This window comes from Ochotona princeps, chromosome 6, assembly GCF_030435755.1.
Source record: "Ochotona princeps isolate mOchPri1 chromosome 6, mOchPri1.hap1, whole genome shotgun sequence".
Lineage (NCBI taxonomy): Eukaryota > Metazoa > Chordata > Mammalia > Lagomorpha > Ochotonidae > Ochotona > Ochotona princeps.
In genome coordinates this window covers 35,189,480-35,216,356 of record NC_080837.1, presented here as the reverse complement: position 1 = coordinate 35,216,356, position 26,877 = coordinate 35,189,480, and the positions used below count along the sequence as shown (strand labels likewise).

At 43.8% G+C, this 26,877-nt stretch overlaps 1 protein-coding gene and 1 pseudogene across 9 annotated transcripts in view; one reads left to right on the top strand and one right to left on the bottom strand.

The window, feature by feature from the left end:
- TP53BP1 (tumor protein p53 binding protein 1) overlaps positions 1-26,860 on the bottom strand; it is a 107,008-nt gene extending 80,148 nt beyond the window's left edge. For 8 of the 9 annotated variants that reach the window (XR_009245611.1, XM_058665957.1, XM_058665962.1 and 5 more), the window contains exons 1-4: positions 4,477-4,618; positions 3,704-3,888; positions 3,404-3,497; positions 3,096-3,180 (exon numbers count right to left, since the gene is read on the bottom strand). Coding sequence is in view for 8 of the 9 variants with exons in the window: in XM_058665957.1 (XP_058521940.1) it covers positions 3,096-3,180; positions 3,404-3,497; positions 3,704-3,888; positions 4,477-4,483 (371 nt within the window). In the remaining variant the exon portion in view is untranslated. Of the gene's footprint in view, positions 1-3,095; positions 3,181-3,403; positions 3,498-3,703; positions 3,889-4,476; positions 4,619-26,446 lie in introns of those variants that run through there. The other variant, XM_058665961.1, reaches the window with a different exon arrangement.
- LOC131480444 (gamma-secretase subunit PEN-2-like) lies at positions 20,504-20,804 on the top strand (annotated as a pseudogene).
- Positions 26,861-26,877: the final 17 nt, after the last annotated feature.

Below are 26,877 nucleotides of genomic sequence, written 5' to 3'. Positions count from 1 at the left end.
ATCCACCTTTCCAATAAAAATAAATAAATCTTTAAATAAATAAATAAATATATAATCGTTACCACTGGGGGAAACTGGACAGTGTATAAGGCATCCATCCCTCTGTATTACTTCTTATAATACAATGTGACTCTAATTTATCTTAAACTTATAGCATGTTTCATGAAAAAAACAAAAATTATCTGTATTTCTTCAGCATTTTATTTTAGAACACTCTGCATTCAGGACCATCAAGTCACATCAATGGGACACCAGAAAAGTAGGACCATTTTTGGAATTTTATAACAAACTAAGAATGTTTTCCCATAAAGGTTTTTTTTTTCTTCTAAAACATTATAGACACAGATAACATAAAGAGATCAATATATCAATATGTGTGCGTTCTGGGACCAGTGCTTGGTGCAACTGAGTGGAGCACTTGGCTTTCTGAGCCAGCTCCCTGCTAAGGTGCCTGGAAAGGGAAGATGACAAAAATCCTTGGGTGCCTGTCCTTCCCAGGGGAGACCCAGATGGAGATCCAGGCTCCTTTGTCTTGCCCCAGCCAGAGTCACTGTGGTCATTTGTGAAGTCAACCAGCAGATCATGTGCATGTGTGTGTGTGTGTGTGCGTCCCTCTCTGTAACTCTGCGTTTCAAATAAATATTTTTTTAAGTGTGTGTGTGTTTGAACGTGTGGTAGCGTTCTGCAGAGCTTCTATTCTTTCAGCAATCAACCCTCCATTCTTTCAGGTTGCATGGCCTTCACACATGAAGCCCTTTGGAAAGCTGCTCCTCTTTCACTGCATGCTTCTCCCAGCCCTTCAACTATACCAAGTCTATGAGTATGTGTTAAGATTGCATTCTTCAAACACCATTCTCCTCTTCCCAAGATTAGACTACACATATATTTAATTTTCCTCTTAGTAATTATAGTTTTAGCTAGCTACTCATGTAATGAACTGTTTAACAGACGTTTCTTCTGTGGAATTAGAACCTTCACGATGACAAAGCCACTGTGAAATGCATGCTACGGATCCTGCCCGTTCACTGAGCACGGCCTTCAATGTGTGTTAAGAGAAAGGAAAACTGAGGCAGAAGAGCAAAGGTAGCCTGGAAGGACTCAAAGAGCACTGTTTCGTTCACAATGAGGAATATGCATTTTTCCTGCTCCCACTTGTTCCACAGGATACTGAGCCACAAAAGCCTAGATAACTCTGGCACATGTTTCTGAAGAGCTCCCACAACAAAAGAAAAGAAAACATGAGCGGAAGAGCCAAGTCTAAGAACAGAAGCACAGCACTAAGATAAATAACAACGCATGGCCATAGCTCCCAATAGTGAGTTTGTAGAGACTCTGGCAAAACACAACATTCACATGCCACCTAGGAGGCTGGCAGCTACCCACAGCTCCAGCTGATTCTAAGAACTAGTATTGAGAGAAGCCAAAACCAAACTTATATGAGAAATTCCTTCATTTTTAGACTCTGTCAATTAACTGAAATGTATCAGGGTACTTCAAATATTTCATGGAAAATGGAATTTAAGTTTGGGGCCAATATTGTGTCACAGTGGGTAAAGCATGTGTCTGCAACACCAGCATCCCACATGGGTCAATCCATCCAACTCCCTGCTAAAGGCCCAGGAAAACCAGTGCGTGTGCTTTCGCACCGACATGGGATAGTTGGAAAAGCTCCTGGCTCCTAGCTTCAGACCAGCCAGTCTCCAGCTGTCGTGGCCATCGGGGAAGTGAACCAGCAGATGGAAGACTCTGATACAACTGCAGAGAGAGACAATCTTTCAAATAAAAGTAAAAAAAAAAAATTTTAATTGAAATTCACACAATTTCTCATAAAACATTTTTCCATGAACTTTTGGCATCTCTTTCAGATGAACAATTTCAAAATTTATCTGCACCAAAATGAATCATCTTAATTCCATTTTTTCACAAAGCTTCTGAAGCATCCTAATTATTTTGGCACCTGAATGGGTCTAATAAAATCAATCTTGTGGGGTAGAACGAGTGAACCAATTTGCAGATTGCTCTAAACCCCCAAGTTTGAACTTTAGAGGCAAAAAAACTTAGATGCAAACAGACATTAAAGAAAAAACAAAAACAAACAACAAAAAACCAGCATTCAGAAATGAGGTGTTCAGACTAGCAGCTGAGGCAATTATATCCGACACTGGAGTACCAGGGTTCAATTCCCAACTCCATTTAGAGTCCAGCTTCCTACTAATGCATATCCCAGGAGGCAGTAGTAATGGTTCAAGAAACTGGTCTCTTGCCACCCACCTGGAAAGCCTGGACTGCCTTGCAGTTTCTGAAATCTGGGGAGTCAACCAGCAGGCGAAAGCATGCTCTATCTTTATTTCTCTCTCTAACTAACCAATTTTTAAATTGTAAAGCATATATTTGACAGACAAAATGACAGTGGATGAAGACAGAGAAAGAGATAATTCATATCCTGGTTCATTCCCCAAATGGCCTTGACAGCCCAAGGCTAGGCAAGTCAAAGTCAGGAGCTTCATCCAAGTCTCCCTTGTAGGAAGGGACCAGGTACTTGGGTCATTCTCCCTGGCTTTCCCAGGCACGTTAGCACAAAGTTGGATCAAACGCAGAACAGCTGGAACTTGGATCCACCCTGAGATGCATCACAGGCAGCAGCTTAACTTGCTGCACCACAATACGACCCTTGCCTTTATCTTTAAGATAATACAACAGTCTTTAACTCATGTCAAGCTACCACTCTCCTCTAACTGCTTCCATTTTATACCTTAACATCCCAAGACTCCTGAAGTTGTCTATGTTCTTTCACCTTAACAGAACTGAAGTGGAATATGGAGAAGCACCAGATAGTTAAAACAAAAAGGAGGCATTCTGAACGACCAGATTTGAAGCCCAGCTCTGTCACTTACTAGCATTATTAAGTGCAAGTTCCCTCCACTATAAAACAACGGCCATCATTGTATATTTGCTTAACTATACAGTCAAATGAGATTGTACGTGAAACATCCAACATAGGGCCTAACAAACAGGATAAACTCAAAAGTTAGATGCCATAAACATATACTGATCCCTTAATCAATCTGGAAAAATTCCACAAGACAGGAGTATACCTGCTGGTCCTGTTGGGCTGAGGTAACTGTTCAATGACCTGACTAATGGAATCACACGTGTCCAAATGAGAAGAATCCGCAGGGTCTGGAAGGAAAACAATTGGACATTGGCACGAAGGCACTTACTACCAAACTTTAATAAAGATTCAGAAATAAAGATACTACCACCCCAAACAACTGCCTGAGGATATCAAAAGCTGATATCCTCCAGACCCCGCACTTCCTTCCCACATTCACAGCAACCAAGTTTAAGTCCACCTGGTTCAAACAACAGTGTGTAAAAATGCAAAGGCCACTTAGAGCCTCACCGGCAGCTCTGTCTTCTTTCACACATTCGTTGAACCCACTGGTCCCGTCTCCTGGTTCTGCTCCAGCTGTTTGCTCAGGATTGGACACCACATCCTAGAAACCACAGGCCTGCATTATCCCCAATCCATAGTACAAAAGAAGGCAAACTTACTTCATAAAAATACTATGATCAGTTTCTCTTTTCTAGGTAACTTGGTGCAAAAAGTGGTGACATTCAAAATACTTCGATTGGCTGGTTAGTCTAAGTTAGGAAAATCCTAACAACGTGCTGAATCGGTTTCAGACAAGGTATCACTCACCAGCACAGGGTTCTCTTTGTGCATCTGGAGATTGGGAAGGTGTCTAGACAGCACGCTGAAATGAGAACCAGAAACATCTTCTAGAACCTGGCTTTCGGGCTGAGAATCTTCAATTATCAGACAAGGAGTATCCTGCTGAGAGAAATCCGAATCCAACTGACTTCCAGTAGGGTCCATCTGCTCCCCTGGAATAGAATAACAAAAGATCAGTTCTGTGTAACCTGCTAGGCTTCCTCACGCAGCCTGAGCCTAACAATGGAGCGGAAGTCGGGGAGCTAAAAAGGGGGTCCTGTGCAGGTCTCCACCGATTACAACACTGTATGAGCAATCGCTGCAAGCCTGTCCCTATCCTAGCTCCCAAACGCCGGTTTCACGGCGGTTTGCAGTAAGCCTGCCTATCCTTCCCTCCCTTTTCCTCGTCTACCTTCCCGTAGACACCCTTTCGCCTCCTTCCTAACCTCTTCTCTCCCCGCCCCTTTTTCCATCCCCCCAACACTCCCCATGCGTCCTTCGGGCGTCTCTATTGTGCCCCACAAAAGGCTGCTTTGTAACCTCGGTGCGCCAGAACCCCCACAGCCCTTCACGCTTCCCCACGACCACCCAGCCTTCTCAGCTACGGCTTCCCCACCGCCTCCTCAGGGCCCTCCAACCCCTTCCCCGTCGCCGCCGCCGCCATGCTTGCCACCCCGCCCCCTCCGGTCAGCCATCCCTTCAGACCCGAAACCCGAGCCTGCACGACCCACTGCGTTCCCCGTTCTTCCGCCAAGCAATACCAGGCATCCCGGTGGGAGATCCCTAGCGCTCAAGCTAGAGGTCTCTGCACGCTCCCCAGGTCCCTCCAGCTCGATCCCCAGGTCGCCGCTGTCGCCACCGCCGCCACCGGCCGCGAAATCCCCCTTTTCCCGTCGCGTCACGCGGTATCGGATCGCCCATTCGCTGCTGCTCTGTGCCACTCAAGAAATCCTGCGGATGATAGGTGGCTGAGACGGAGTGCCCCGCCCCACGCAAGAAAAGGGAACACGGCGGCGCGTTTCCATGGCAGCTTGGACGTTGCAGGCCCTCCCCTTAGTGCAGCCGGGAGAATGACAGTATCCTTGAACCGAGGGGACCTTGAGAGGGCGTGAAAAATATTCCCTCCCCTCCACGACGGTCGTATTTGCTGTTGCTCAGGCGTTTGAAAATCCCTACCTGCTTTCTATTGTGAAGGCACTTTCAAGCCCCTTTCCCATCCCTCTAAAATGGAAAAGGAGAGTTTCCCGGATTTTTAATGAAAAGGCAGAAACAAGAGGACTGAGGGTGACTTGTACTTTAGAGCTGTTGACTGAGAAAAGCAAGAGAAGGCTCTTAGGAATTACCTGTGTCAACCAGGATTCCTTTTGTGAGTCTTCACCTAAATTCAAGGACCTCACCCTTATATCTCTGCTAGCTCACTCTTCCTAACACCCCCCACCACACACACACCTTGTTTAAGGGCCCAGAAAGCCATTTCTTCCCATTGCCCCTTCCAACCTGGAACGTAATTCCGAGCCTCACATGTTTTTTCATCACCCTTATCTTGAACGTGATTGCTGCCTCACACAGGAGTGTTGGTTTGGATTTTTTAGTTTGCTTCTTTTTGTTTTTGGTGTTTTGTTTTCTTGCACCTCCTGTTGGGAGCACTGAGCATGGGCAGTTCTCAAACTCTGCCATGAAGACAACAGCTGCCACCTCTTCTAACTTGATGACCTCAAAGCCCTGGGATTCAATTATCCTAATTAGAATGCCAGGGTCTTCTTGAGAGTAAGGCAGCTGGGACAAGTATTAATGAATTAGGCCTCTGAAGCATTATGTTTGAGTTTTTGTTGTTGTCTTGGTTTTTTGTTTTGTTTTTAAATGGCAGCTCAATCTGTAACAGAATTCTAGCTTAACAGCTGTTATGAAAAACACCTACCAAAGTGCCAAGCATATATACATACTAAGTATTCAATAGGCAGTAGTGGGCCTGGCATGATGACTCAATGGCTAAATTCTCACCTTGTAAACGCTTCAATCCCATATGGGTGCCAGTTTGTGTCCTGGCTGCTCCATTTCCCATCCAGCTCCCTGCTTATGGCCTGGAAAAGCAGTAGAAGGTGGTCCAAAGTCTTGGGTCCCTGCACCCGTGTGGGAGACCTGGAAGAAGCTCCTGGCTTCAGATCAGCTCAACTCCAGCATTTGCACCCACTTGGGGAGTGAACCAGCAGATGGAAGACCATTCTCTCCTCTCTATAAATATGATTCTGCCTTTTCAATAAAAATAAACAAACCTAAAACATACACACACACACACACACACACACACACAAAGTAGAAGGTAGTTTTCTCCCTCTAACTCAGGCTAAGAATCATGTGGGTACAGTCCACTGTGATTCTCCAATTCTGTAAATGCCCCCATTCAGCACTCCAAACAGGCTATACCTAAAGGGTAGCTTCCTTCCAACTAATTTTCTCCCTACTGCTATAAATCATAATGATTATATTTTCCTAACCCAAAGTCTAAGCATGTTGCCTTACTTAAAGGAATGCAAGTACTGACTCCAAAATGAAATTATTATGAAAAACCTAGAACCTATCACTGTTCTAACTAGATATAATTGGGGTCCCTTGAAAGCTTTATTAGTGAAACAACAACATGAAATGAACCACACGGAGATCTCACCTCTTAGACTTATTTATGATCCTCCTCTTTCCTCACTGCTGCAGAAGACCAGTGACCAAGTAAATACAATCCCAAAAGGATAAGGCCAGTCAAGGTTAACCACACTAGAGGGGACAAGGTGAGCTCAGGGAGAAAGAAAGCCAGGCCTGTTATGTGCAAATTGTGATCCTGATTCCCATCAGAAAAATTACCCCAAACTCACCAATGTTTAGATCTTCTCTAACCTGCTGTCAAATTTCTTCCTCCCCAAAGAAAACATAAACAGGTTTTCTTGACAAATAACTGTGTTTGTCAAAACTCATAAAACTGAGAGCCTGGTATTATAGCTTAGTGGCTAAAGTCCTTGCCTTACATCCACCAGGATCCCATATGGGCACCGGTTCATATCTCAGATATTCCACTTCCCATCCAGCTCCCTTTTGTGGCCTGGGAAAGCAGTTAAGGGTGGCCCAAAGCTTTAGGACTCTGCATGGGAGACCCAGATGTTTCTGGCTCCTGGCTTTTGATCAGCTCAGCTCTAGCCATTGCATCCACTTGGAGGGTGTACCAATGGACAAAAGATCGTTCTCTCTGTCTCTCTTTTTCTCTGTAAATTGCTTTTCCAATAATAAACTATACATATGGGCATGGCACGATAGTGTAGTGGTTGAAGTCCTCACTGCACATGCCAGGATCTCATATGGTTGCCCATTCTAATCCCAGAGGCCCTGCTTCCCATCCAGCTCCCTGCTTGTGGCCTGGGAAGGCAGTTGAGGACGACCCAAAGCCTTGGGACCCTGCACTCTTGTGAGAGACCTGGGGGAGCTCCTGGCTCCTGGCTCCTGGCTTTGGATTGGTTCAGCTCCAGCCATTGCGGTCACTTGGGGAGTAAACCATCGGATGAGAGATCTTCCTCTCTGTCTCTCCTCCTCTCTGTGTATATGCGTTTCCAATAAAAATAAATAAATCTTCAAAAAAAAAAAAAACAAGTAGAAGCAGCAGTAGCAGCTGTGCTGCTTAAAAAAATAAATGAACTAAAAAGAGTAAATTAAACTTCCATAAGCATAATTAAAAATAAGTGAGCATGAGCCATTCCCATTACTAAACAAAACTGTAAATGCCTTGTTAGGCAGTGTGATAATTAAACTACTCATTAGATTATCTAGAACGATTACAAAATACAGGCAGAATTATTACCCACTGGAGGCTGTGACTGATTGGTGTGAGGTGGGCCAACACCTTTTACAGACTGCTAGACTGCACAGGATCAGGAGGGCCAGTACACACACCTATCCACAGGCATATCTTGATCTAAGTCATCTCACACAGACATCTAATCTACCTCCAAAGTCCTCTCAGAGGGGAAAATCCTATAGCACCTTACCTTAACCTGCTTTAAAGTTTAATATACTTCATTGTTAAGAAATTTTTCTTCTTATCATGTAATCTAAATCCTTTATTCTTATGGCCTAAAGACATTTCCTCTCAGATTGTTCTTCACTGTTATCTTTAAACCTAGGTGAATTCTCATTAAGTTGGGATTATCTTGTATGGTCCTCTAATTCTGTAACAAATTTGAATTGATCAAACCACAAATTCCTACCTACTACTATTTAACAAAAAGCTACCTGATTTGCCTTTTTTTTTTTAGAGGTCCGCTATAAACGTCTCTAAGCAAATAAACCTCTGGCCACTCAACTCCTTACTCAGAGGAACTATTACTCAGCAACTTTTAAATTTGCTTCATGGTTTTCCTCTGGAAACTTAGTTTTGGATTTCAGTGGTGAAGAACCCTAGCTGATAATCTGACAAGTACTGAACCCAATGATGGCAAAATAATTATATGTTGCTTTTAAGAAGCAGTATCAAAGTATTGTGTGCTGACCCCTCTTCTCATTTATTCTTTTTTTTTCTAAGATTTATTTATTTTATTGGAAAGGCAGATGTACAGAGAAGAGGAGAGTCAGAGAGAAAGATCTTCCCTCTGATGATTAACTCCCCAAGAGGCCGCAACGGCCAGTGCTGCGCCAATCCGAAGCCAGGAGCCAGGAGCTCTTCCAGGTCTCCCATGCAGGTGCAGGGTCCCAAGCCTTTGGGCCATCCTTGACTGCTTTCCCAGGCCACAAGCAGGGAGCTGGATGGGAAGCGGGAGTGCCGGGATTAGAACCGGTGCCCATATGGGATCCTGGCGCATTCAAGGCGAGGACCTTAACCATTACACTATTGCGCCAGGCCCTTCTCATTCATTCTGATCCCACTGCTATCTTCTGTTACATTTGGACCTGTGCAAACATATTCAGCCATATGCTAATGATGAAATGAATAACCTTCATTATACTTTTGTCATGTGGCAGGTAGTGTACTGTCATAGACTCACTTAATAGCCTCATAAGTCTGTAAGGGCTAAAATGAGCCAACTAAGGCTTAGAGAGTGGAAATAATCTGATCAATGCCTCGGAGCTACTAACAGGGTCAGATTTTGAATCCTGCTGAAGTTTGATGTAACCATGATGGAGGACAACCATGATGATGACCTAAAAGCTTTTCTAGGGAGACTAATATAATGGCTCAGTTGGCTAATCCTCCACCTGCAAGCGCTGGCATCCCATATAGTCACCGGTTCATGTCCCAGGTATGCCACTTCCCATCCAGCTCTATGCCTGTGGCCTGGAAAAGCAGTCGAGGATGGTCCAAACAAAGCCTTGGCACTCAGCACCCTCACTGGAGACCCAGAGGGGGCTCCTGGTTCCTGGCTTTAGATCTGCTCAGCTCTGTTTGTTTCAACCATTTGAGGAGAGAAACAATGTCAGGAGCTGCGAACTATAGCCACACTGAAGCCATATTGAATATAGAACTACAGGCCAGTGGAAAACCCCCGGTTGGCTAGATGCTTGGGAAAGAGGTTATGAAACTGATCACACGCCTAGTTTCAATTATTTCTAGCAACTGTTTCAGAATGTGATTTATGCTGTACCTGCCAACATCTTGTTACTTGTTACCTATACTATTGTTGATATGGTGGTTGCTCAAGAACAATCGGTCTTGAGACCATGGCTTGCATCCCAGTTTCTCCTTCCCTCCCAGAGCCTTAGTTACTGAAGAATATAAAAATCCTCAACTGGAAATAATAAAGTGACAGCTTGATCAGACCTACTGTCTTGCTGTCCATTCTTTGTGTCTCTTGTCCCTTCATTCTCTCCTAGGTTGGTTGCGACCCCCGTTGACTGTCCTGCTGGACAGGAGGAAACAATGGATGAAAGGTCTTTCAGGCTTTCCTTCTCTCTGTAAAATCTGCCTTTCCAGTAAAAATCTTAAGAAAGCTTTTTTTCACTTTGGAATGTACTTTACATTCAAATCCTAAATGGGGGTGCTTCTAATCATTTTCAATTTTCAATTTCATCATAATAGTTAAGTCAGTGTGAGTGTATTTCAAGTGGTAGGCTCTGGGGGAGGGGCCATAGGCAACAGGTCCAGCCACAAAGATGTTAAGAGGTCCCTAAAACAGTACAAGGAGATGAATAAGAAAATGTGGTGAAGTAGGCAGCTAGTTCAGGATCACATGCTTGGAAGCCACTCACCCTCCACCATTTAGGTGTTCCTTCCTGCCCACCTGACATGCTCACCTATCATCACCTGGAACCTCATAGGAGGCAGCATCGCAGTGTTGTGTAACCACTCCCCTCACAAGCCCCTATAAAGACTCATGATTAGGAGGGGCTCACTCTCTTGGTCACATACGTCCATCACTCTGGCACTCCTACTCTTGGCCTCCCCAGGACCTGCTTGCTCTCTGGCTTCCCATGGACAGAGTCTGAGGACAGGTAGCCCCTGAGCATGGCACTGTGTGTCTGTATTCCTCATGCTGTCTTCACTGCTTGGGCAGGACATTGAAAATAGCAATGCTAAGATGCTTGTATTTCTAATGTGTGTACTATCAAAAAAGTTCCAGGAGAGGTGAAGCCTAGCAGTAGTAGAATGTGGGCAGAGAGTCCAGGGAAAGGCTTCTGCAGCTTTGTAAGTGTACCCAGGTTATTCACTGTATGTCTCTTAGGATAACTTATTTTGCTGGGGAAGCTGGGACATAGGTCTTCAGTTTAACAGATGGACTTCAGGGTAATGACCATTTGTTCCTCTTGGGGTTTTGATTGACTGGATTGCCATATGGAATTGTGATTTGTTATTCCTAGTGGGCCCTGTTACCACCAAGCTTGGATAATAAGGCCTTAAGAAACCTTAGACATGACTGGCATGATCTCGCTCATGCTCCGCAACATTTTGGCGGCCTTAGTGAGACAGAGATCCCTGGTCAGAGGGCAGTGGCCATCCTGTGCTCATGAACCTGGCTCAGTAGTCTGGGTAGGCCACTGTGATGGTTAACATGGCCCCAGCACTGGATCCTGGCTTCCTTGGGAGGAGTCACCTGATTCTGCATGACTGGTGACTGGTGAATTTACTCATAAGCAGGTTTGCCGCTATCTGATCTGATTCTGTTTCTGTGATTACTCATCTGGGACTCTTCAGATGGCTGTACGTAACATAACTTCTTGAGTCAGGGTGCTTATGAGTTGTTGTAATGGCCCACTGGGTTTGGGTCCCCAAATTTTGGGTTCCCAGCGTCAGTCCGGTTTCTGGATTGCGCGGCCAAGTGCCTATCTTATCTGTCTTTTGTTAAGTGTACTTTTTTTTGTATTTTTGCAAAAAAGGTTTTGTTTTGCAGTAACACTGGTTAGCCTCAAAGTTGCTTGAAACTGAAAAAAAGGAAAGGCCTTGTAATCTTAGTTTTATGCCTCTTTTTTCCAGCTACAGTTGCTTTAGGAAAATCTCAAAATTGTTAGCATGCAGCACTGTCTGTATTTGCTGATTGGGAAGTGTTAAACCTTTTACTTACTGTAAATTAGCTTTTAGAGTTTTCTGTATGTATCTTTCACAGGTCATCCTGGTACAGTTAAGTATAAATTGGGCAAAGGTAAAAGACTGTTAGGGTCTGTTTCAAGTACTATGTTAAATTTGGCATGCTCTTTAATTTAGAAGGATTGTTTCAAACTGTAAATCAAGGATATTCGTCGACGGATTATGGTTCACCAGTGATAAAGGCATTCAGAAAGAAAGAAAATTTGGGGACTTTTTTTAAAATGCTTTATCTGCAGAACAAAGACTACATTATCCTGCAGTGGAAGGTTGGGAAATCTAGAAGATTTGAGGAATGAGTTTTACTGATATGCTAATACCTGAATTGGTTGAAATCTAATTTTAAAATCTGTTTATTTAAAATGCTAATATGTAGGTGTGATAATAAATATCTAAAAATAGTAAATTGGTTAAAAAAAAAAAAAACGCTAAAATGTCTCCCTTTGATAGTTTGTTTAATTGGTAAGTTTTTCCATAATTGATGACTGTTGATTTCATACCAGCTCCAGCAAGTTTACTCTTACCTCCACTTTCAAGTTTACTAAGTTATGAAAAGTAATAACATGAAGCTATCAAGTTCTGATTGGGAAGAACTGAGTTTTTTTGTTTTTGTTTTTATTATTTTTAAAGATTAATTTTTATTGCAAAGTCAGGTATACAGAGAAGAGGACAGAAAGAGAGGAAGGAAGATCTTCTGTCCAATGATTAACTCCCCAAGTGACTGCAACAGCCGGTGCAGCACCGATCTGAAGCCAGGAGTCAGGAGCCTCTTCCAGGTCTCCCACGCAGGTGCAGGGTCCCAAGGCCTTGGGTTGTCCTTGACTGCTTTCCCAGGCCACAACTAGGGAGCTGGATGGGAAGCCCATACGGGATCCTGGTGCATTCAACGCAAGGGCTTTAGCTGATAGGCCATGGCACCGGGCCTGGAAGAGCTGAGTTTTTAAATCTTATGTTTGGTTTTGGATATACTTTCTTTGAAATGATTGAATGATAACTTTTAATTTTTTTAAGCTTTATTTTATTTTGAGGCCCAGAGCAGTGGCCTAGTGACTAAAGTCCTCATACGGATGGTAGAAACCCAATAATCTTTTTTTTTTTTTTTTTAAAGATTTATTCATTTTATTACAGCCAGATATACACAGAGGAGGAGAGACAGAGAGGAAGATCTTCCATCCGATGATTCACTCCCCAAGTGAGCCGCAACAGGCCGATGCTGCGCCGATCTGAAGCCAGAAGACAGGAACTTCCTCCAGGTCTCCCACGCGGGTGCAGGGTCCCAATGCATTGGGCCGTCCTCGACTGCTTTCCCAGGCCACAAGCAGGAAGCTGGATGGGAAGTGGAGCTGCCGGGATTAGAACCAGCGCCCATATGGGATCCTGGGGCTTTCAAGGCGAGGACTTTAGCCGCTAGGCCACGCCGCCGGGCCCAAAACCCAATAATCTTACCCATTACCACCACTATCCCTGCTATGCATTTTTAGGAAACTGGAGTCCAGAATGAGCCAGGGAGTAGCACTGTAGTACACTGTGCTAAACCACCGCTTGTGATGCTGGTATCCCAAACTGGAGCAGGAGTCTGAGTTCTACCTATTACCAATCCAGCTGCCTGGTAATGCATCTGAGAAGTTAGCTGGTGATGATCAAGTACTTGACATGGGTCCCTTCACCCACACGGGACTTGGATTTGACTCCTGGCTGGGGTCTGATCCAGCATGGCCATTATAGCCATCAGAGCAGTAAACCAGTACAGAAAAGATACCTCTCTGTCTCACCTTCTCTCTCATTTGCTCTGCCTTTCAAATAAATAAATAAGTCTTACAAAAAGAAAAAGAATAAAGGGGCCAGCACAATGGCTTCTTAGGCTAATCCTCTACCTACAAGTGCCAGCTTCGCATATGGGCACCAGTTCCTGTCCTGGCTGCTCCACTTCCCCTTCAGCTCCCTGTTTGTGGCCTGGGAAAGTAGCAGAGGATGGCCCAAGTCCTTGGACCCTGCACCAACATGGATGACCCAGAATAGATTCCTGGATCCTGGCTTTGAATTGGCTCAGCTCTAACCATTGAGATCATTTAGGGATGAACCAGCATATGGGAGGTCTCTCTCTCTCTCTCTATCTCTCTCTCTCTGTGTCTCCTTCTCTCTGTAAATCTGACTTTCTAGTAAAAAATGAATAAATCTTTAAAAAGAGAGAGAGAGAAAGAACAAACACAGAGAAGCTGCAGATGGGTGTCAAAACCAGGTCCTCCGACATGGGAGGCATATGTTCTAATCACTGGACCATGAGTACGCTGGTGAATTCTGACAAATGTACACATCCATGAAATCTGCCTACCAACCAATATATAGAAGCTTTTCACCATTTCAGAGAATTTTTATGGCTTCTTCTGAGCAACCACAGACCATCATAATTTCAATTGCCATAGATTACTTTGCCTTTTCTCCAGTTACTTCTCAGAACTATCAAAACCACTCAAGTAACCAACCTCAAGACATTCTTCTCCACATCGGGGTCTCTAAGGCATCATCAAATGGCGGTCCCTATCCCTGGGTGCTGCTGTATTTTGACAGCAAGGAGCAGCCCTTTCGTATTCTCCCCCATGGACATAGAAGAAAAAAATGTAAACATTTATCCCAGTCACCTTCCTCCATACATGACCCTCCTCACCCTAATCAGAGCCTCACATGGCTGTACATCCCTCTCAACTATGTAAACACTATTAAAAAGGAAATTTTAAAAATTTAAGTAATTTACCTTTTCTATAATTTATGTAAACACAATTGTATAGCACATAATCCTGGGTGGCCTGCTTCTTCTGATCAACATAACATTCTGCAACAGCACACCTCAGTAGTTCACACTTTATTGCTCAGTAGTCTATTCTATATATGTGCCATCACTTGTTTTTGTACTATTTTTTTTTAATTTATTTATTTTCATTGGAAAGGCAGGTTCTACAGACAGAAGGAAAGAGAGAAAGATCTTCCATCTACTGGTTCACTCCCCAAATGGCTGCCATGGTGAGAGTTGAGCCAATCTGAAGTCAGCAGCCAGGAGCGTCTCCAGGGTCTCCCACATGGGTACAGGGTTTCAAAGCCATCTTCTACTGCTTTCCCAGAACACAAGCAGGAAGCTGGATGGGAAGCTGAACAGCCAGGACAGGAATCGGCGCCCATAAGCGATCCTGGCGCTTGTAAGTAGAAGATGAGCCTATGAAGCCATTGTGCCCACTCCATAGAGTTTCTATAAACATTCATGAACAAAACTTATTTTTTCATCTCTCTGCTTTTTCATCTCTCTGCTTTTAAATAACTAAAAGCAGAACTGAATCATAAGATAAATGTTTCACTTTGCAAGAAACTTCTGATATGAAGGAAACAATAAGGAAATAATAGTCATACCCACTTCCCTAGCCCTTATACCTTTTTACCCTAATTAACAATGTAAAGATTGTTAAAAATATAATAAAAAAAGAAACTTCTGAGCAATGTTTTAAAATAATTGTATAATTTCATACTTCTCACAACATGTGAGTGTCTCAGGTTTATTTCAGATTAGTGTCTCACTAACATTTGGTACTGTCAGTGTAAAATAATCTCTCACTTTTTTTAGTCAATTTTGTCTATCATTTATGAAAATAAAATATGCTCATACTGACTGTACAGTTTGATGAGTTCAATAAATATGTGTGTGTACCTACCCCTGCCATAAAATCTAGAACATATTCATCATCCTAAAAAGTTCCCTGTGCCCCTTTGCAATCCATTCTCAGCCTCAGGCAACCTTTTATTTGCTTTCTGTCACTGTGGATTATTTTTGCCCATTCCAGAACCTCACATAAACTTATTCACACAGTATGAAACTGCACTAATTAAAGGTTGATCTCTTACAAATACAGATCAGAACAGTGGTTACCAGGATCTAGGAAGGAGGAATGAATGATGGTTCGTGAGGAGAGGGTTACAGTTGTATAGGAAGAATAGCACAGCAGAATGACTATGGTTGACACCATCAAGGGAATCTCACAAACAGCTAGGAGAAAGAATTTAGAACATCCCCCCCCACACACACACACACGATAAATTCCTGCGCCTGGCTCAGTGGCCTAGAAACTAAAGTTCTCACCTTGCAAGCGCTGGGATCCCATGTGGCTGCCGGTTCTAATCCCAGCAGCCCCATTTCCCATCCAGCTCCCTGCTTGAACCATATGGGATCCCAGCTCGGTCACAGCGAGGACTTACAGCCACTAGGAGACCGCACCAGACCCTATTATATAGTTTCATTGGAAAGTCAGATATACAGAGAGAAGCAGAGACAGAGAGCAAGATCTTCTGATAATTCACTCACCTATTTTTAGACTTATTTATTTACTTGAAATTCAGAGTGACAGAAACAGAGATCTTTCACTTCTTGGCTCACTCTCAAAATGCCTGCAACAGCCAGATGACACCAGGTCAAAACCAGGAATTCTGCCTTTCCCATATAGTTGACACAAACCCACGTATTTGGGGGCTGTTATTAACAATCTCCCAGGTGCATTAGCAGGAAACTGGATTAGAAGAGCCAGGACTCGGGGCACAGCACAATAGCCTAGTGGTTAAATCCTTGTTTTGTATGCACCAGGATCCCACATGGGCTCCTGTCCATATCCCAGCTATTCCACTTCCCATCCAGCTCCCTGCTTGTGGCCTGGCAAAGCAGAGGATGGCCCAAAGCCTTGGGACCCTGCCACCACATGAAAGACCTAGACAAAATTTCTGGCTCCTGGCTTCAGATCAGCTCAGCTCTGGTCGTTGAGGCCACTTGGGGAGTGAAACAGCAGATGAAAGATCTTTCTCCTTGTATCTCCTTCTCACTATATATCTGCCTTTCAAAAAAAATAAATCTTTAAAAAAAAGAACAACAGCAACAGCCAGGACACAATACAGGCACTCTGATATGCGATGCAGACCTCCAAAACCATGACTTAATCCACAGGGAGCCACAAAAGCTAGCCATCTCCCCTGCCCTCCGTCACCTTACATATGTTGACCCCACTTGTGTCCCCTCTGGATCTACTGCTAAAGCCACTATTCCCACTGTTCCCTGATTGTGTTTAGTCCATGCCTGAACATGATTAGGCCCATTTCTGCAAGATGAGGCATCTATTTCTTCAATAGGGGGCATTTGGTTTAAGGACTTTTCATCAACTTGGCCAACCCTTTCTTGGAATCATGATTAGGACAACACTCCTTCCCCAATTCTTTCTTTTCTCACTTCCACAAAAGTTAGACCTTCCCCTTAGTCTGGATAGTCTTCTTATTTTCTGAAACCTTCCAAAGGTGATGTAAAATATACCCACAATTTTTTGCTGTTGCTGTTGCTCCCTTCAAAAGGTGGAGCCAGTTTCTCTTGAGAGAAGACAGTATCTCGTGACTTGCTTCTACACAATCCAGTTAGGCAGATGTGATGGTGTCTGATTTCCAATGCTATCTAATAAAGGGCTCTGTGGTGCCCTCTTTACCCTCTCAAATCACTTTCCAAACAGCTGTTGTGTTGTGAAGATATTCTAGACCATGGAGAGGGGATTACTCAAAAGGAGCTGAGACTTCCTATCAACAGCCATGTAAATGAGCATATCCTTCATCCCTAATCAATCCCTCAGATTAGCACAACCCCATCTTGACTTCATGAGACACCTTACACCAGAATCACCCAACTAACCTGCTCCCAATTCAGATCCTTATGAGATAGTATTTGCTATTTTCAGTGCTAAATTCAGAATTTGTTTCAAGGCACAACACAACTAATACATTCCCGATAAATTTCTAACACACCTAATTGTGACTTGGCTTTTGCTTCTCAAGAGATTGAACTACCTCAGTACTCACTCTGTGCTTGGTTTCTTTCGTTCAGCATAACATTTTATTTTTTCTTCATCTATAATATACACAGGTATAGTTTTTTTCCATTACCAATATTTTATTATATTTTTCCAGACACAAATTGTATTTGTGAAGCTGTTAAATTTGAAATTTGTTTAGCCATTCTCCCACTGAGGAATATTTCCATTGTAGTTTGAGGCTTACTGGTGAGCAAAGTGGGTATAAATATCCAGTAGAAATCCCTTTATGCATTATATGTTGGTCTTTTCTCTTGAGTAAATGTTAAGGAGCAGAGTTACTGGATCATAAGACAGATGTTTGTTTAACTTTATAGGAAATTTCCAAACACTTTTCTAAAGTAATATAGCATTTTGCTTGTGGCATTGCAGTATAGCAAAGCTCACGCCTTTGATGCTGGTATCCCATAAGGGAGCCAGATTTGAGTCCTAGTGACCACTTCTGATCCAATTCAACACTAATGGCCTGGGAAAGCAGCAGCAAATGGGCAGTATTTGGGGCATTGTCACCTACAAGGGAGATCTAAATGAAGTTCTTTGCTCCGGGCTTTGGCTTGGCTCAAACCCTGGCCATTGTGATCATCTAGGGCATGAATGGGCAAATGGAACATCTGTGTCTGTAAGTATCTATAACTTTCTCTAAATAATTTTTCAAATAAAAAAAAATCGTTAATGCCTGGCACAGGTAGCCTAGTGGCTAAAGTCATCACCTTTCATGTGCCGGGATCACATATGGGCACCGGTTCTAGTCCCAGCAGCCCTGCTTCCCATCCAGCTCCCTGCTTGTGGCCTAGGAAGGCAGTTGAAGATGGCCCAAAGCCTTGGGACTCTGCACCAGTGTGGGAGACCTAGAAGAGGCTCCTGGCTCCTGGCTTTGGATTGGTGCAGCTCTGGCCATTGCAGCCACTTGAGGAGTGAACCATCAGAGGGAAGATCTTCCTCTCTGTCTTCCCTCCTCTCTGTATATCTAACTTTCCAATAAAAATGAAATCTAAAAAAAATTTTTAATATAACATTTTATACTTCTACTAGCATTATATTAGCATTTATTTTACATTTTGCCAATATTTGATGTTATTGGTCATTTAATATTTGCATTTTATGGATGTTAAATGGCATTAAACTGTGGTTTCAATTTGCATTTCCCTAGGACTAATGATACTAAACAATCTTCTCTGGTGAAGGTTAATTCAAATTATACATTTTATAATTGGGTTGTCTTTTTCGTTTTTGTATGTGTAATTTTTTTAATTTTTTTGTTGTCTTTTGTATTGATTTGTAGAACTTTAAAAAAAAATACATTCTAGGGCCTGGTGCAATAGCCTAGTGGCTAAAATCCTCTTCTTGCATACTTCAGGATCCCATATGGGTGCCAGAAAGGGGGAATCCCTATAAAAATGTATCATGCAAAATAATTTTTTTCTTTTTTCCCATCTATTTTATTTTAATTTTTTAAAAGTTTTTTTTAATTGCAAAGTCAGATATATAGAGAGAAAGAGGAGGAGAGAGAGAAAGAGAAATATCTTCCATCTGATCATTCACTCCTCAAGTAACTACAATGACCGGTGCTGCACTGGTCCAAAGTCAGGAGCCAAGAGCTCTTCCAGGTCTCCCACACAGGTGCAGAGTCCCAAGGCTTTGGGCCGTCCTCCACTGCTTTCCCAGGCCACAAGCATGTTGCAGGATGGGAACCAGGTCTGCTGGGATTAGAACCAGCACCCATATGGGATCCCAGTTTGTTCCAAGTGACGACTTTAGCTGCTAGGCCACTTTGCTGGGTCCTATTTTATTTTAATTTTACGGTAAAATTGATAGGTTCTGGGATTTCCATTATCACTTCCCAAATTTCCCTCCCCCCAACTGATTTCCCCCTTATTATTACCATAGTATAGTCTCTCATCAACAGTCCTAAGTCCATCATTCTGGTATTTAAGTGTGTCCTGACACTGTAGGCATGGACAATGGCAGAGTCCAGCATGCTATTGTAAGATACATCTAAAGATCTCCCTGGGAGTCCACCTTTGATTGGGAAGCAGAGATGCATACTGCACCATATCCTCACATACGGATATGAAAGTCTCGGGCCCGGCAGCGTGGTAGCCTAGTGGCTAAAGTCCTTGTCTTGAACAAGCCGGGATCCCATATGGGCGCCGGTTCTAATCCCGGCAGTTCCACTTCCCATCCAGCTCCCTGCTTGTGGCCTGGGAAAGCAGTCGAGGACGGCCCAATGCTTTGGGATCCTGCACCCATGTGGGAGACCCGGAAGAGGTTCCTGGTTCCCAGCATCAGATCGGCGCAGCACCGGCCTGTTGCGGCTCACTTGGGGAATGAATCATCGGACGGAAGATCTTCCCCTCTTTCTCTCCTCCTCTGTATATCTGACTTTGTAATGAAAATAAATAAATCTTTAAAAAAAAAGAAAAAAAAAGGAAAGTCTCTATTATGTCACAACTATTCATTCCCTTAAATGAAAAGCCATAAAATAAAATCAACAACAGGAATTAAGTTTAAAAAATTTACACCACTATGGAGTTAAATAACATGCTAATGAATGACCAATGTGTCGATGAAGAAATAAAACAGAAAACAAAAAATCTTCTTGGAGAAAATAGTGCTAATGTATGATCTGTGAGTCAATGAAGAACTTAGTAATAGAAAAGAAACTATTTTGAAGAAATGAAAATAAAAACAAAAATACCAAAGCCCATGGATTGCAGCAAAAATTGTATTGAAAGAGTTATTGTGGTGCATGCGCAAGACTAGAAGCGACTACCAACTCCAGAGGGACTGGCGGCGTCTCCCACAAACATCCACTCTTTCTTCTTTAAAAGAATTATTTATTCTTATTGGAAAGTCAGATTATATATATACATTATATATATATATAGAGAGAGAGAGAGAGAAAGAGAGAGAGAAAAGGAGAAGATACAGAGAGAAAGAGAGAGAGAAGAAGATACAGAGAGAAAGATTGTCTGTCTGATGATTCACTCCCCAAGTGACCACAATGGCCAGTGCTCCGCCGATCCGAAGCCAGGAGCCAGGAGCTCTTCTGGGTCTCCCACATGGGTGCAGAGTCCCAAGGCTTTGGGCCATCCTCAACTGCTTTCCCAGGACACAAGCAGGGAGCTGGATGGGAAGCAGGGCTGCCGGGATAAGAACCGGAGCCCACGTAGCCTCCCGGCAGGTTCAAGGCGAGGACGTTAGCCGCTAGGCTACCACAATGGGCCCTCTCTTTTCTGTGCATCCACTTTCTTTTTCGTGCTCCTGGTATCTGCCACTTTAGGGTTCAGGTTTGGGTTCTGCCCTCCCACCCAGGCCCTACCCAGATATTCGGGAAGACCGGCCTCTAACTCAAGCATGAATCCGGACCAGGTAGCCAATGAGAAGTTGAACCTATGACGGAAGTAGCCCTGGAGGGTTCATTTTCCTGCCTTTTCTCTTTCCTGGTCAACATTTTCTGGTTCCTCTGAGGGACCTTGCTAGCCCTGGCCTTCACCAAGCAGAGCCAGATCAAAGACTATGTCCAGCGTTCTCCTGTGGGCTTCCTCTTGCGGTAATCGCACTCACTACCTGGATCACCATCTTCCAAATCTACCAGCCCCACTGTGGCACCCTTGGGAACTACATCTCCTTCACCATCCCCCTGGGAATACACTAATGGCTCCTGCCCAGGCAGGGCACCTGCTTAGTCTAGCACAATGAGCTGCTCTGCTCAGTGCAGCTCTGGCCCCAACACTTGCTTCCCCCTATCGTGTTTTCTTCTGACATACTCCCCTCATTCCCCAATAAAAGACTTCTAAAGAAATAAAAAATAAAGGGCCCAACACGATAGCCCAGCGGCTGAAGTCCTCACCTTGCATGCGCTGGGATCCCATAAGGGCGCCAGTTCTAACCCCAGTGGCCCTGCTTCCCACCCAGCTCCCTGCTTGTGGCCTAGGAAAGCAGTCGAGGATGGCTCAAAGCCTTGGGACTTTGCATCCACGTGGGAGACCCGGATGAAGCTCCAGGTTCCTGGCTTCAGACTGGTGCAGATTCGGCCGTTGTGGCCGCTTGGGGGGTAAATCAATGGACGGAAGATCTTCCTCCCTGTCTCTCCTCCTCTCTGTATATCTGACTTTACAATACAAATAAATAAACCTTTAAAAAATAAATAAAAAATAAAAAGTAAAACGATTTTTTTAAAAAGGGAGCTATTGATCATGCATGAATGTTGCCTTATATCAGAGAAAACATATGGTATTTGTTCTTCTGGGACTGACCCATTTCACTGAGCACAAGAGTCTTCAGTTGGGACCATGTGGTTGCAAATGGTAAAATCCTATTCTTTTTAATGGCTGAGAAGTTGAATTATTTAACTTGTTCAAAAACATGCATGTGGGTCTGGTACAGTAGCCTAGTGGCTAAGGTCCTCAACTTGATTGTGCTACAATCCCCTACAGGCACGTTTTTATGTCCCGGCTGCTCCACTTCCCCTTCAGCTCCCTGTTTGTGTCCTGGGAAAGCAGTAGAAGGTGGCCCAAAGCCTTGGGACCCTGCACCCATGTGAGAGGCTGGGAAGACATTCCTAGCTCCTGGCTCCTAGCTTTGGATGGGCTCAGCTGCTAATGTGAGGAGTTAACCAGCAGAGAGAAGATCTTTCTCTCTGTCTTTCTCTCTGCAAATCTGCCTTTCCAAAAAAAAAAAAAAAAAAATCAAATAAATGTTTTAAAAATTTATAAAAAGCCATGCATGGATTTCAACAATTACTGATCCAAAGTAAGCTTAGATTAAAAAAAAAATTGCAACTTTTGATCTGGGCATTGTAGTACAGTGAATTAAACCACTTTTTGGAATACCCACATCCCATATGGGAGTACAAGTTCAAGTCCTGATGGCCTCTCTGGTCCTGGCTTTGGGGAGTGAAACAGCACATGTGCCTTTCCCCCATTGTGTCATTCAAATAAATCAAATGAATTCTAAAAAAAAGAGAAGAAGAAGAAAAACAAGAAAAGAAACAAAGAAAGAGAGGAAAGAAGGAAGGGAGGGAGGAAGAAAGAAAGAAAGAAAGAAAGAAAACAAGCAAGCAAGCCAGCCAGTCAGCCTTTGAGGATCCTGTCCTAAAATTTAGCTTTACTCCTACCAAAGGAAAGGATGGTACCACAAAAACTGCCTACCACCTCACAGGATAATCAAAGGGATAAGGGAAACAGTATATACAAATGCTTCTTTATTTATTAGAATCACTTTCTTTTAATATTTTCATACAACCTTTTTTTTTAAAAAAAGATTTATTTCTTTTTATGAGAAAAGGCAGATCAGATTATGGAGAAAAGAGACAGAGAAAAAGATCTTCCATCCACTGGTTCACTCCCTGGATGGCTGCAGTGGTCAGTGCTGAGCTAATCCGAAGTCAGGAGCCAGGAGTATATTCTGGGTCTCCTATGCAGATGCAGAGTCACAAGGTTTTGTACTGTCTGCTACTGTTTTTCCTAGGCAAGCAGGGAGCCGGATGGCAAGTGGAGCAGTCAGGACATGAACTGGTGCCTATATGGGATGCTGGCACATTCAAAGCAAGGATTTAGCTATTGAGTCATTACACCAGGAGCTTTTAATTTTATCAATAAAAGAATGCAAAAACTTCTTCAGTTTTCACCTTTGCAATTTACTTCAGAGTGAAGGCAAACCCAGCACCTTTACTCTAATCATTCATGTAATGTGTGAAAATAATAATTAGGAAAAGTATTCAACAAACACTTACAGCAAGTCAGACAATGGTAATACATGCAGAGTTGTCTCCAGCTCAGTCTTTTCAAGGATGATTTTACTCCATGTCTTTACAGATAAGCCAGCTGTTCATGCAAAAAGGTGACCTAACGGCTGCTGGTACATATTGTGATCACTGTATTTTCCCCAGAAGCCAAGGATGAACCTCTCACACAGCAATCCAGTAATACAATCCACCTCTCTCTGCGTAAAGAATGCCTGATGGGCAGAATTTGGTACAGGATGGAAATCTGAGCTGCACATGGCTCCCTTTGGATAGTTTTGTTAAGATCATGCAATCTAGCAGAGCATGCTAGAGTTCTGCCAAATGAGTTTCAACTACCAGAAAAACTAAGGAGATTCACTGGGCTGGAAGAAATAGTGACACAAAGAAAGAGAAGGACTGGGGGGCAGAAAGAGAATATCTTCCATTGGCTGGTTCACTTCCCAAATACTTGAAACAGCCAAGGCTGGGGCAGGTTTAACCCGGGAGCCAGTAACTCTACCTGGACCTCTCAGGTGAGCAGCAGGGACACAAGTAGTTGGGCCATTATCATCTGTCTCCAGATGCATTAGCAGGGAGCAGGTCTGAAAGCAAAAAGCCAGGATCCCAGCGTAGGTAGCATAGTGGCTAAAGTCCTCGCCTTGCACGTGTCAGGATCCCATATGAGTGCTGGTTCTAATCCCCGGAGCCCTACTTCCCATCCAGCTCCCTGCTTGTGGCCTAGGAAAGCAGTCGAAGATGGCCCAAAGCTTTGGGACACTGCACCAGTGTAGGAGACCTGGAAGAGGCTCCTAACTTCTAGCTTTGGATTGGTGTAGCTCCGGCCATTGGCTGCCACTTGTGGATTGAATCATCAGACAGAAGATCTTTCTCTCTGTCTCTCCTTCTCTTTGTATATTTGACTTTCCGATAAAAATAAATCTTTAAAAAGAAATGAAAGCAAAAGAGTCAGAATTAGAATTGGCCCTGTACTGAGGGCTACCTATAGGGCTACCTATCCTATAAACACCTTAACCTGCTACTTCACAATGCCCTCTCTAAGCACCTTTTTGTTATGAACGAGAGCTGGCATAAATCTTTTTTTTTTAAAGATTTATTCATTTTATTACAGCCAGATATACACAGAGGAGGAGAGACAGAGAGGAAGATCTTCCGACAGATGATTCACTCCCCAAGTGAGCCGCAACGGGCCGATGCACGCCAATCCGATGCCGGGAACCTGGAACCTCTTCCAGGTCTCCCACGCGGGTGCAGTGTCCCAATGCTTTGGGCCATCCTCAACTGCATTCCCAGGCCACAAGCAGGGAGCTGGATGGGAAGTGGAGCTGCCGGGATTAGAACCGGCGCCCATAAGGGATCCCGGGGCTTTCAAGGCGGGGACTTTTAGCCGCAAGGCCACGCCACCGGGCCCGAGCTGGCATAAATCTTAAAGAAACTTTAAACACAAAGAAAATTTTGCAAGAGCCTTTTCTCTCCACCAATACCTACTTCCTTCAAAATTGGTATAGTCCATTACAATCAAGTTCTGATTTTTATCATGAAGACACTTTAAAACTTCATTTTAAATACCAAATATGAAGTTATTTCCAGAAAAAAAAAATTAGAGATATACTTCTCATTTTGTTAAGATTGTGCTTAATTCGCCTTTTGGGAATTTATCACTGTGCATTACAAAATGACAAAGGTTTGGAGACTGATATGTCCCTGATCTACAAACATGGCCTAGGCCATCACACTCTTCAAACCACGTAAAAGGTATTATACTTTTGTGCCTTCCACCGGACGCCTATCTCAGTGCACACTCCAGAAAAGCATCTACAGTAGCAATGTCTTCCTCTCTCACTTCTACTAAGCTCCTCTTGGAGTGGTCAGAGTTAGATCCACAATTCAAGGTCCTTCATCACAAACAGCTTGACAAGAACACTGCTTAACAAGAACATTGAGCAATGAAGAACTGCTAAAAGACACACCCAGTCTACCCAAGGGGTCAACAGTTAAATGGAGCTACAGTGGGCTGCACTATCACCACAAACTACTATACCTACCTCCCATTCATGCCTGTCACAGGTCCCCAGTAATCTCTCAGGATACGTTTTTGAATAGCAATCTTTTCTTTTGGGCTTCAACCACCGCACACTATTCCTAAATACGAAATAGGTAAAAACCTATTACACTATAATTTTCAATGCACATATGTAGTCTTTCGTTACTCAGCTTTCTATGTCTCATACAAATGTGCGCTGATGTCTCATCTTCAGTAGTAAAATCTTGCAGCAAATGCCAACTTCCACAATTTTTTGTTACAGAACATTTTACATAGTGTACTGTACAAATTAATACTTCGTATTTTCTGATAGAATGATTTAAGAGATGTCCATAGCCCATCTTTCTTGTAAAATTGTCTACTCTGGAAAAAAAAGCTGTTTGAATAGCCATCTAGCACACATATGCAGTTTGAGTACTATCACAGTCTGTATTTTCAGCTGTAATTAATAAAACCCAGTTCCAGCAAGCCCAAAATCATAAACCTGCATTTTTGCCCCTTGCAACTGAACAGCATGATTCTTTTCTACATCATTCAGAGCTACTATCTAACCTTTTTGTTGGACCTGATGAAAGCACTGCCCATGGTTAACTACTACTGACCCCTTAGATTGAGACCCTGTGTGTGCTAAAGGCTTCATCTCTGTGGTTGCTATGGAAACTGTCCCCTACCTCTCTCTCCACAACCTTTTCTGGCTCTCTGTCTCTTCATGGCACTCTGTTCTGCTTGCAAAAGCGGAGGCCTGAACGATTCAAATCTGCAAACTGGGGGAAGAGGGCTGGAAGGAAAATGCAGTGGCACACTGACTTTTGTCATATGGGGTGAGGCGCCCCCACCCTTTGATGTCTGCCAGTACTCCTATCTCTTCATTTTTGCTACCAAAAAACAAACAAACAAACAAACAAAAGGTTTCCAGAGCCAGGCTGAGATCAGTTACAGAATGGACTGGCTGTTTTGCTCTAACAGGATAGGGACTGGGATGGCTGTGTGAGGTCCTCGAGGTGCAGACAGAGCCGATTGCTGAATCAGCTGTGGTGGCCTCTTCTACCCTGTACCATTTCCAAAACAGAAAACAAAAAACAAATGCTGCTCCAGTTCTAGGGTGAAAGAGAAACCGTCTATCTAATGCATACTTGGGCAGAATGATTCAGGACCCTGGAAGACGGTATATTCCAGAGTAGACAATGGGGAATTGATACTTTACAGTATCATTTTCACAGAAATATCCCTCAAGCACAAAATCGTGCCAGCTCTCTTCAGTCCTCCCCACTCCTGGGCTCTTCAGTGGTACTGTCAATCTCTTTTTCGGTTCAAACGTTGCCCCCTTGAGTTGTGAGGATTTTCCCTACACTCTCCTGAGGTAATCTCTTTCACCATGTCATATCGCTTGTAGTAGGTAGGAACGGTCCTGCCGGGATTTGCCTCCAATCCCCCCACGCTGCAGTGTGAGCTCACCGAACTCAGCAGAGATGGAGACGAGCCAACCACTATCTTTGGAATAACAACTCACCAGGGACTCAAGGCCGGAAGGTCATTCTGTCCCCTCCAGGACTGCGCCGCCTTTCCTGGGCACTACCAGAGCCTGGGGCAAGGACAGGGAGACCGAGGACGCAGAACAGCACTCGGGCAGGCAGAGTCACACACACACACACACAAAAAAAAAGTGCCAGACCACGAGCCTACTACAGATACAGGAGGCGCCACAACAACTCTGAGGCTGACAGGGACAAGATGGCTCCCCTCAGGTCGGGCGAGGCTGCGGAATCGTCAGTCAGTACTATTAGGTACCCGTCTTAACTAGAAGCTTCTTTTCGGCGCTTTTAGCCCCTCCAGTGAGCCCTCATCCTCGTTTATGCCGGAGCGGCATCCCTTTCAGGAAAACGAGGGGGCTGAGAGGGAGCAGCCACCACCCACTGGCGGAGTCACGCCGCAGAGCTCGCG